The 12,105-nt window shown below is 36.1% G+C and overlaps 1 protein-coding gene across 2 annotated transcripts in view; it reads left to right on the top strand.

Annotated features, from left to right (window-relative positions):
- Positions 1–12,105, top strand: part of N (neurogenic locus Notch protein) — a 235,274-nt gene that overhangs the window by 77,876 nt on the left and 145,293 nt on the right. For both annotated transcript variants that reach the window (XM_089642870.1, XM_089642869.1), the window contains exon 2: positions 11,194–11,272. In XM_089642870.1, coding sequence (XP_089498996.1) covers positions 11,194–11,272 — 79 coding nt within the window. The remainder of the gene's footprint in view (positions 1–11,193; positions 11,273–12,105) is intronic.

The raw sequence follows: 12,105 nt of genomic DNA, 5'->3' as shown, positions 1-12,105 counted from the left end.
CCTCAACGTGTGACTGTTTGGTGCGGTTTATGGTCCGGCGGAGTCATTGGACCTTACTTTTTTCGAAAATGAGAAATAGCGATGAACCGTTATTGGTTTTATATACCGCTTTGATAGTTCGTGCAGTTTGGTCGTGTACTCTCAATTAGTTATATATTAGATTCATTCCAGACAATTTAGGTTTCTACCCTTATTTAGTTCACCCCTAACTCCGGAGTGAATGTCCCCTTCCTGTGACGCCCGAGAGGGACTCCCACGGAACCTGTTCGCCCACCACATGCTGTTAATCATATCCGCTTCCTAAACCAAGTCACCCGGAAGACTATTTTTACTTGTTACACATTTCAAAATGTCTTCATAAAGTGACAATCAATTTATAAGTCGTTCAACGAGCTGCCGTAGACCCGGCGTTGCTCGGAGTTATGGATTGTATTAATTGGGGTAAATTTACTATAGTCCTCCTTTTTACCGACAGGGTGAAGCGTTCTTCCTTTTATTACCAGTGGTGCTAGCAGCGCTATTACACTCTGGCGCTAGAACGGCGAACCAAGCTTTAATGAAGTTCTCTTTTTTATCAACTCTCGGGTGATTCTATATTCTTCAATAAAATAAAACAGGCTTTACTTACATACTTAAAAATCTATTGATCTCTTGCGAGTGATTAGTTGATTTTCGATAAAACCTCTGGAACTAAAATATTGCAAAAATTGGAATTAGAATCAGGTCTAATAATTTTTAAGCCTTAGAAATTAAGAGAACCGTCAATAATAACTCCAACATAATATAATAATCAAATAAATTTAACTGATAGTCCCATATTTAATTTGTTCCGTTTGTTTGTAACCTCCTCTGAAACTGTTCCCCCCCCCCCCTTGCCTACCCCTCCTATAATATTTTGTATATTTGTGCCTGTATATAATTATAATTATTCAATATAATAGCCCTGATGAAGTTTGAGATAAACGTTACCTGGTTGGCTGTCAGTTATTATTTCAATAAAAAGTGGTGCATTACAAAGTGTGTTTGTCACACCCCAAAGTTTAAAAACAAAGGAATTATTTACTATATTATCCCGGCTCAAGTATTTGATTCACTTAATCGTGCCATGTATTCCTCGGGCGTCCCCGACTTATTCTACCATTCTCATTTGCGTCATATATTCTCCTTACTCTCCTTTCTTCTTTCATTCGATTTACATGCCCAAACCATCTGAGGCTCCCTTTCTCAATCTTACTCATCACGCTTTTGTCAATATTGCATTCTTTGTTGATCTCCACATTTCTCACACGCTCATGCATGGTTTTACCACGCAGCATCCAGTCCACTTCCATCGTTCCTCTGCCAGTTCCATGCCTCACTGCCATACATCAGGGTAGGTACCAGCACTCCATTGTGGACTGCTGGCTTCGCTTCTTTGGACAGTTTTTTGTTAGCGCCAACCGCATTTAGTCAGTTCTCGATTAATGGAGTTACTGCATTTACCCTTCAATATCTCTCTACCATCCTTTCCATCTCTCGTAAACATACTTCTCAAATACACAAACTCATCCACTTGTTCCAAGTATTTATCATTCACAATTATATCGCACACTGTTTTCGTACTCTCTCTTTCAAACACCATTACTTTAGACTCACTTACATTCATCATTAACCCATTATTCATACAAACTTCGTTCATCCTGGTCACGACAGACTGTAGGTCTTCCATATTCTTAATAGATCTTCCTATCAGCATACAACAGGCAACATACTTTCAGATTACTCTAATTCGCCCAATCCCACCTCTTAAATTCTTACATATAAATATCCAAGTATAGATTGAATAACCACGGTGACATTTAACACCTTTTGTGATATCAAACAAAAACAATGTAAAACCACCGTTCATTCTAACACATGCAACACTTATATCATATCCCTCATACATAGACAAAATTGCCCGTGTAAGATTTGCATTCACTCCATACTTGGACAACACCTTCCTGTAGGCACAGAAAAGTTTCTGTTTTTTGCCCGAAACTTCTCAGTGAGCATTGCATATTGCACACTGTTTTCGTATTCTGTCTTTCAAACACCATAACTTTAGACATACTTACATTCTCAAATATACTTCGTTCTACTGTAGATCTTCCACATTTACAATTATTCCAAATTTATATGAAGAAATGAAATCGAACAATGAACTTTAAAATTCACAGGCAAATTGGCATCCCCGAGAAATCAAATCCATCACGTATTTATAATCGGTGAAGTGGTCATTGATCTTTATTAAGTGAAGAGTCTCAAATTGTTAAGGTCAATAGCTGTTTGCATTGGATTAAAACCAGGCAAGTGACTAATCATAAACTTTGGACCTTTGATTCTAAAACTGTTAAGGATTATGCATACAAGTTACAGTTACTAAATCAGATTTTATAAAGTAGTGTTTTTTTATGTATTTCTGTACAAATTCTTCAAGATTATCTTTCGAATTAAAATTTAAATGTTAATATTTAAAAATTCAGCTTGCGTTCGTTTGTGCTCGCAAAACTCCAAAAGTAGTCGCTAAAATTTCAAAGTTTGTTCTTATTAGTGCCAGGAGTATTTAGAGAATAGTTTGTATGTTATCTGTGTGAGGATGTTGTGTCGGCGCTCTTTATTGGCAGCAGACACATGTCAGCGCTATATTAGCGGCGGACACATGCCTGAACGGATGACGAGCCTCGTGCTGGCGCAGTTGGTGGACGGGGTAGTCTCTCTCCCTGCAGCAGCTGGTACAGTTCCTTCGCTACCTAGGACTCTTGCAGCAGAGTCTCCATCTTCTGTCTTTGTCGAGCGTCACAGCGGTGCTGCCAAGGTTTGTTGTCCATGTGAGGATGTTGTGTCGGCGCTCTTTATTGGCAGCAGACACATGTCAGCGCTATATTGGCGGCAGACACATACCTGAACGGATGACGAACCTCGTGCTGGCACAGTTGGTCTAAATAACAAATGTAGATCCTAGGAAATAAAGTGTACAGCGCCCTTGAGGTGATTTTTCACAAAAACGGCGCTCTACAAATTATCCAATTATTATTATGATTATTATTATTGTAGAAGAAGTCGGAGACGCCCGAGGAATACTTAACGCAATATCTCGAATACGGAGTCGGATTAAAGTCGATGTAATGTAGTTTTTCAATAGTGACGTCATGATGCATTGCGGGATCCATTAGTATTATACTTATTTAAAATAAGTATAATACTACTTTTCTCTTACTTAACAAATCAAAATTATAATTTCCTCTATAATCAGCATCTAATTCACAAATTAACCGAGCTCTTCATACTCGAAAATAATATTTGTCTTAACTTTAACATTGACATTTTTTCGGATTCAGTGCATAAATTCAAACGTGGCATCATGTCAATAATTTAAACTACTCAATGCGCATACATACAGACATACACACACAAGCACTCACACTGACGGCCGGCATAGTCCAGTGGTAACGCATTGGACTGCCATTCCGAAGGTCGCGGGTTCGAACCCGGCGTGCGCAAATAAATTTTATTTGATTAATTTGTGTTATTTCACAATTAATTAATTAAAATAATATATAGTATATTTGCGGCACGTTCCAGAGTGGAAGATACTACCAGTATCGCCCTGGTGTAAGACCACCATTCAGAATTGAAACGTTGCTCCAAATGGCTTTAGCCGTGTTTAGTGACTAGATCTGAATAGCCAGGTACTTCCCCACCTTCCTCTTTCCCTTCCCCACTTACCTTCAGCCTCACAACATCCCCCAATTGGGGATGCCATAGTCTCACTGGCTCCAGACGGGAGCAGTTGGGACTCTTGTGAGGTATTCACTGTAAAAAAAAAAAAAAACATACATTACAGACGTCACCTGGTAATTAAGGAATAAACATACCACTTAGCAGACATTACAAGGAAACATATCATAGGTACCCATCATGAAGTATCTTATTCCTGTATATTGTTTCATATCTTTTATTCATGTACTGTTTGTTTCTATAATATAAAATAAAATAAACAAGATTTGTAAGTAGGTACTTCTAACTTCGGTAATTCTACATCTATCATCGAAATTTTCAACGAAACTTGCAGACAGTTCAGTAACTATCTTTTGACGCATGTCATAAAATAGTAAAACTGCCCACGTGTCTTTTATACTTAAATGTACCTCAAATATGTTATCTTCTTAATATATTGGTGTAAACCGTTTTATGGAGAACATAACTACCTTATTAATTATAAGTTGTGATATATTTAATTTTTTTACATTTACTGCCTGTTAATGGACACCCTTTGATCTATCCAGCCGGACTCTCTCGACCCATCGTCTTGCATCGCAGTAGGAGGCCTGGATTGGAAACATACTGACTCTCACATTCTATTCACCTCAATAATAATAATAATTGAATAATTTGAATAACACCGTTTTTGTGAATAATCACCTCAAGGGCGCTGTGCCTTTACCTTTTTCCTTTCAAGAACTTCCTCTTCTTCGTTTTCTTAAAAAGAACCCTCCACACAGCTTCCCCAAACATGACCTATGCTTTTTTGTTGTTTGTTTTTGGGGTGTTATGCCGTGTTGCGCTAACTCCTTCTTTAGCCGACGTTTCGGACAGCGTTGCAGTGTCCATCATCAGGGCAGATCCGGTAGATCCGAAGATGGACCGGATCTGCCCTGATGATGGACACTGCAACGCTGTCCAAAACGTCGGCTAAAGAAGGAGTTAGCGCAACACGGCATAACACCCCAAAAACAAACAACAAAAATGCTTTTGGCCGTGAGAATCTAAAAACTTACATGACCTATGCTTGATAAATTATTTTCTTCACGACATCCTGTGTGAAGTTAATGTTAAAAAGCAATGTACAGGGTTTTCCAATAAGAGGTGTTATTTTGAATAGCCCGCTATTTCGGTAGATGTTACTTTTGAAGCTGTCATTTTTTGACATTTGACAAGTAGAAACTACGCCATTCATAAAAATAGAACGATACACGCTTCAACAACGCATTGAAATTATTAAAATTCACTTGAGTGAATCAAATGCATATCATCTTGAGGCCCATTTCCACCTCGGTGGCTTCGTCAACAAGAAAAAATTGTCCCATCTGGGGCTCGGAAAACCCAAGAGTTATTGTTGAAAAGCCTCTCTATCCTCAACGTGTGACTGTTTGGTGCGGTTTATGGTCCGGCGGAGTCATTGGACCTTACTTTTTCGAAAATGAGGCTGGAGCAACAGTTGCGGTGAATGGATTGCGATATCGAGAGATGATGAATGATTTTTTATGGCCGGAATTGGATGGTATTGATCTGCACAACGTTTACTTTCAACAAGACGGCGCTACGTGCCACACAAGCAACGAAACCATTGATCTTTTACGATTGAATATCAAAATAACACCTCTTATTGGAAAACCCTGCATTAATCTCGTGCAACAGGTGATAAAGAAGAGACATTTGAAAATCGGTCTCATGTTGTCTCTTTCATACCACACGGAGAAAACTGTCTGTTATAAAAAAAATGCTAATTTAATCTCTTCAAGAATCAAATTATTCGTAATGCGGTTAAAAACGAAACTGCAGGCTCTTAACGAATCAATTGATAGATTTCCTGTTAAACTTTTAGTTAAAAGGGAATGTATTATCGCGATGTTGGTTTACGTGTTCATAAAAATCATTATATTTTCGCATTTCGTTATTATACATTATCAGGGCAGGTGCAGGTGCACGAGCACGTTTTCCGATATATTAAGAATGTACTAAAAGAGTAACAGAAAACGGCAGTCCCGTTTTTAACCGGATTTTAATAAATCAGCAATACTCATTTTTTCTCATTGAATAAATCTTGTAAAATATATATAATGGATTTTAAAAGCATAACGTAACGTTTCCTTGAAATTTCTTCTGCCATTGATTTTGAAATCCATGCTCTGCCATGAATAATCGAAAAGTAAAAAACGTATCGATTTTAATTCGAGTTTATTCTTCCATTGCCTTTCGATTAATCCGTTGCCACTTCTCTCGCGGAACATCTTCAGCTCAATACTCCACTACTGTATTGGTTTTGGTTTCATTCTCTCCGTGTTTTATAATAAACTTTTGATGTAAAACATATTTTAGAGCGCCTAAGGGTGGTAAAACCGACTCTTGCCTGGCAAGTGGCAAGACGGGACGACGCTCTTGCATGTGTCTCGTCGTCTCTTTCCGCCCGGCTGCCAAAACTCTGTGCGGTATATTTGCTTCTATTTTCACTAAAATTGGCAATGTATCTATTCTAAACGATGATGAATATTTGATATTTTTCTTTGTGTATATTTTAATAATTATTAAATAATGGTTTTAATATAAAAAATGTAAAGATTGCATGCATTTAAAATAAACATAACTATTTATAAATAATAAAATTTTAATATCAAACGTGAAAAATTTTGTCAAAAACGCAAAACACATTTAGTAAAAAAAGTTAGAGATATCGATATTTCGAAAACAACATTCGTTTTGTAAGAAAACTCTAACTTCACTTTTGTCTCGTTCATATAATAAAAAAATAGAAATAATTTTTACAGTTAAAACGTTTTTTACTTTAATTAATTTATTCATTTTGGTTATTTTTATGATTTTATTAATAGCATACAGTATAAATCTGAGGCAATCTGAAAGGAATTATTATTCTTTTTTTATTAGTACTCTCTCGCTGCAGCAGCTGGTCCAGTTTCTTTACCACCTAGTATTCTTGCTCCAGAGTCTCCATCTTCTATCTTCGTCGAACGTCACAGCGGTGCTGCCAAGGTCTGGTATCTGTGAGAGGATATTGTGTCAGCGCTTTATTAGCAGCAGACACATACCTGGACGGATGACGAACCGCGTATTGGCACTGCTGGTGGACTCTCTCGCTGCAGCAGCTGGTCCAGTTTCTTCACCACCTAAGATTCTTGCTGCAGAGTCTCCATCTTCTATCTTCATGTCACCTGTTCCTGTTCTTTATTTTACTTAACTTAACTTCACTTTATTTTTGTAATATTTATATTTTTTGTAATACCTGCATCAACTGTAAAGCGCCCCTGAGGTGATATCTCACAAAAACGGCGTTATACAAATTTTCCAACATTAATATTATTATTATTTCTCTTTCTAACGTCAACAAAAATACATTTTCCGAATGATGGAAAAAAAACTTTTATGAAATATGGACGCCCGGTCATATATGACCCTAAAACACTGGAAAGTTTAATTGTAACATTCCGAGACGCATTGATCAACACGCAATACTTTCTATTTTCAATGTTTTCATAAAATATAATGTTATAAATACTAGACAAGTTAACATCAATTTACCAGATCGTGTTGGGAGGGGAGTGTATAGAATTAATAAGATGCGAGGTTACTTGGAGTATGTGGATTGAAAATGTATTGATAGATGATTTTTGATGGATCGTTCATGGCCAAGTCTCGTGATTGCTTTATTTTAAATCAAGACTTGTTAAAATAGGCTTGAAAGATTCTTGTATTGCTTTACTTACATATCGATGTCCTCACGATAAGCTGGTCTACTATGGGATATCGTGACTTCCGATTTTAAAAGATGAAAAGTAATTGGTGTATAGTTTTATAGCAGAAGATATTTATTTATTTAGTGGACTCTTCCATGAAATTGTGGTCAAGGTGTGTTGATCTACGCCTGTAAATCCTTGCAAACCTCCGAATGGTTATAACGCTTGTAATAACTAAGGATGGGTTGTTTTAGAGAATTTAAAGAATTCTTCAAATTTATAAATTAAGTTTCTGTTATTTATTTTTCGGAATAACTTTATTGAGTAAAACCTCAAATTGTTATATTTAAATATGGAAGACAATATTAGTGATTTCTAAACGAAAATCTGAAACAGAAAAATCAGAAAAGGAAACGGTCACATCTGGGACTCGAACCCAGGACCAAAAAAAAAGTGACCGAGGGGAATAGGGTCCCATTAGCTCAGTTGGTAGAGCACTGTCACGGAAAGACAAGGGTCCTGGGTTCGAGTCCCAGATGTGACCGTTTCCTTTTCTGATTTTTCTGTTTCAGATTTTCGTTTAGAAATCACTAATATTGTCTTCAATATTTAAGTTTCTGTTATTTTATTTGTTATTACGTGGGTCCTGTCAATTAAACAATACCAGAACTTGAATAGGACTTCCACAGAACCCGAAAATAAAGATTGAAATTTGATTAACTGTTCCAATTCTATGAAAAGGTATATTGAAAGAACTCGAGTAATAACAGAACTTGAATACGACTTTCAAAGAACCCGAAAACGAAGATTGAAATTTGATGAATTGTTTAAATTCTATGAAAAGGTATATGGACAGAACTCAAGTAATAACAGAACTTGAATAGGACTTTCAAAGAAGCTGAAAATGAAGATTGAGATTTGATGAATTGTTCAAATTCTATGAAACGAACCATCCTAAATGTATTTCTTACCTTTTTTTCGTCTTAAATTGCGTTTTGAATGCCAACTTTTAACATTTTTTTATATACATGCTACTAAGAAAATATCGTGTATATAATTGTAATAATAAGTAATTATAAGTTATCAAATAATCGTTATAAATATATCCGTTTTGTAATTCATTTTCGGTCAACAAACTAAAGTGTAAATATGCCAAGTCAAAAATTTCGTTTTACAGTCGCTGGTTTTTTCAATGTTGCGCAACATTAACTAAATATTATCAATTTATTAGAAGCTTATTATAATTGTAGGTTTTTTGAATCTAATTGTAGGATGGGTGTAAATTTTTGTATTCATAAAATATTTGCATCGGGACATGGCGTATCAAAAAATAATTACAGAGACAAACAGAAATTTTCCCTTTGAATGAACACCGCCAGTAAAATCATCAAAAATTTAAACGAAAGAAATACACATTTCAAATATATGTTTTTTTAAATTTGGTACCTACTCTATTGCTATGTGCACAATCAGTTCGAATGTTAAGTTAAATCGTGAATAATTTTACATTACGAAGGAATATTTCACATCACGCACATTTTCATAGACGGGCAGAATTTGTATGTTTGATTTATGATGAATTTTTAAAAATCGTAGACTATGATAGCAATATCTACTATGTATTCAGCTTAAAATATGAACGTTGATTTAGCAATGTCAGAAATTTCATGAGCTTGCTGCTTCAGGGTTACAAATAAATATTATCCTCTTTTATTTAATCGTCTGATTCGTTTAAACATGACATTACTGTTTTCTACAAGTACCTTACAACCTCTTCCTGTCTTAAAGCAAATATAAAAATAAATCGTCAAGTCACCGTGGATAAATTTTTAATTTACAAAAACCAACATCAAAACTAGACGGCTGGTAGCAATTCCCTCACTCTTGGTGTTGTTGACTTAAAAGATCGTGTCTCTAACAAAATAGTAACAAAAACGAACAGAAGCGTATAAAAATATCGCTAACTGATGTTTGCTTTGGTAGCGATGGTAGTCAGATTTGAAATGGTCGATTATTCACACTTCACACCAGGAGAACAAGAGTTAACAGAGGTTTTGAACGTTCAATTTTGCTTAAAGTAAGTCTGAGTTTACCAGGCAAATAATGATTCATGCTTCAAATTGTAATTGTAATACAGTAGTTTACGCCGGGGTCAATAGTCAAGACTCAAGAGACGTGTTGACTTATTTTTGTAACTATACCGTGAAATTAGTCGATTTATTTAGAAGGATGTCGTAAAGCAAATATAGCAGGCCTTGCTAACACGGAACATGTCCTTATTTAGATCGTATTGCTTCGTAGATAATAGAAATAGGGGAATTATAGTTTGAAACCCCGCGCACAACGCGTGTCACCAACGAAATCGTCGCCAATCGACAGTCACCCAACTTCCACGCCTTCAATATATGGTATTCAAGTTTATTTTTAAGTTTTTCTTGTATTATTCTATAATATTATCTATACAATTTATTAAAAAATGTTTATAAACTAGTTTTGTTGTGTAATTATTGAACCTTGTGCTGGCACTGTTGTTGGACGCGGTGGACTCTCTCGCTGCAGCAGCTGGTCCATTTTCTTCACCACCTAGGATTCTTGCTGCACAGTCTACATCTTCTATCTTCGTCGAAAGTCACAGCGGTGCTGCCAAGATCTGTTATCTATGTGAGGATATTGTGTCAGCGCTTTATTAGCAGCAGACACATACCTGGATGGATGACGAACCTCGTGCTGGCACTGTTTGTGGACGCGGTGGACTCTCTCGCTGCAGCAGCTGGTCCAGTTTCTTCACCACCTAGGATTCTTGCTCCAGAGTCTCCATCTTCTATCTTCGTGTCACCTGTTCCTGTTCTTCATTTCACTCACAAAACGGCGCTATATAAATTGTCCAGTAAATTAATTGATTAAATATTATAAAACTGTGGTTAAGCCACTTGCAGACGTAAATTTATGTTATTTTCTTAATACAAATAATTTTATTGAATATATAAAAGAAAAACTTAAAATCCATGCCATTTCCTGCAAAGTGCAAAGCCATGTTCCCAACATGCTTTCCATCTTTATGCTTGGTGTTAGTTAGCTCGTTAGCTCAGTCAGAGGGATTCTACCGAAGCTACAGTCAAGTTAGCCCCTCAGAAGCTGAGCGTATTGTATAGGGTCCGAAGATACTGATGATAGTACACAACTATTTACTGCTGACCCTGTACACATCGTAAGTGCGTCTCACTGTTGAATTTGCATTTTTAGATTGGCAGCCACCTCTTGAGCTTATATACTCAACAAAAAACCTTGAACCCTGTGCAGAAACGGGCGGTCTATTTGATAGATTCCCGTATCTTTAGAGTGCATGCATCAGGTGGGAATGGAATGATCAGGTGGAATGCTGTTATTGTTCTACGGGCATTTCAATGGAAGATGCTCCGAGAAACTAGCGTCATCGATCTCTTCAGCAGCGATGTCCAGTGTGAATATATGCAACACGCAAGCCCAACGTTTGTCATACGAAAACTAGTCTTTAGTTCGACATATATTAGATTGCCGGCCTTTGTGTTTACTCCCTCCCACAACAAAGCATCTCGAAAGATGAAATAGGCCACGAAGCAAATTATTTTCCTGTAAGATAAACGCTTTATTATTGATAAGACTTCCTTTTTATTTGTTTGTTGCAATCATCACATTAAAATGTTTTATTTCTTTTTTGTTTTAGGATTCGTTTCCTGTTCGCCTTCTCCATGCAAAAATGGCGGTGCCTGCGTCTCCTTCCCGAGATCTGAATCATACTGCAAGTAAGTGTTTTCAAAATGATTATTACCTCACTTTACATTCTCAAAACGCGTGTAATCTGTCTAAATATCGGTTCAGGAAGCTTCCTTCGTCAGGATAAAAGTAACCTTAATAACAAATTAACAGATTGTAAATATCAAATTGTTGTTTTTGTTATGCACCAACAAAATGGCCAAATATGCACTATCAATACCAAAATATGCACTAACTGTAATAGCTGAATGGGTGAAATAAAGCCCAAATGTGCAATAACGACCAAAAAAGGCTTAAATATGCACTAACGCCCAAAATGGTTCAAATTATATTCGTCACTGCGTAATATGCAAATATTTAAATCGATGTCTAGTTATTATATTAATAATCGCTAAATCTCTGTTATATGCGTTCAAAAAGAAAAAGAAGATTACTGAAGATGGTTTAACAGATAGATATAAATGATAGAGGGAGCGCGCTAATATATAATAAAAAATAAAGTATTGAAATTAGTGTGCGACTGTTTTGAAAATATTTAATAAAACACGACTTATTTAAAATAGAGCAAAAATCTCTCGACATCTGAGATAAGAATATTTTCATACAGCTATTGATGTATTGTATGTAGATGGACATGAAGCGAAAAAATCGGTACCGCTTTTTTACCTCCAACTCTCCCAACGCTCCAACTAAAACTACCGAAACGGGTCTACTATCACCGCTTATCGCGTTCTATTAGTGGAAAAAGTTTCGACGAGATATTAGTAAGCAGCATCACCTCTAATTGTAGCTTTATGCATACGGCATGTTAAATAACAAAACCATATATTTTTTTATTTTTTGAGCATAACTTATGATTTTT

The sequence above is a fragment of the Hesperophylax consimilis genome, chromosome 19, assembly GCF_061612785.1.
Source record: "Hesperophylax consimilis isolate HC1 chromosome 19, BYU_Hcon_1.0, whole genome shotgun sequence".
Taxonomy (NCBI): Eukaryota; Metazoa; Arthropoda; class Insecta; order Trichoptera; family Limnephilidae; genus Hesperophylax; species Hesperophylax consimilis.
This window is presented reverse-complemented; position numbering and strand designations above follow the sequence as displayed.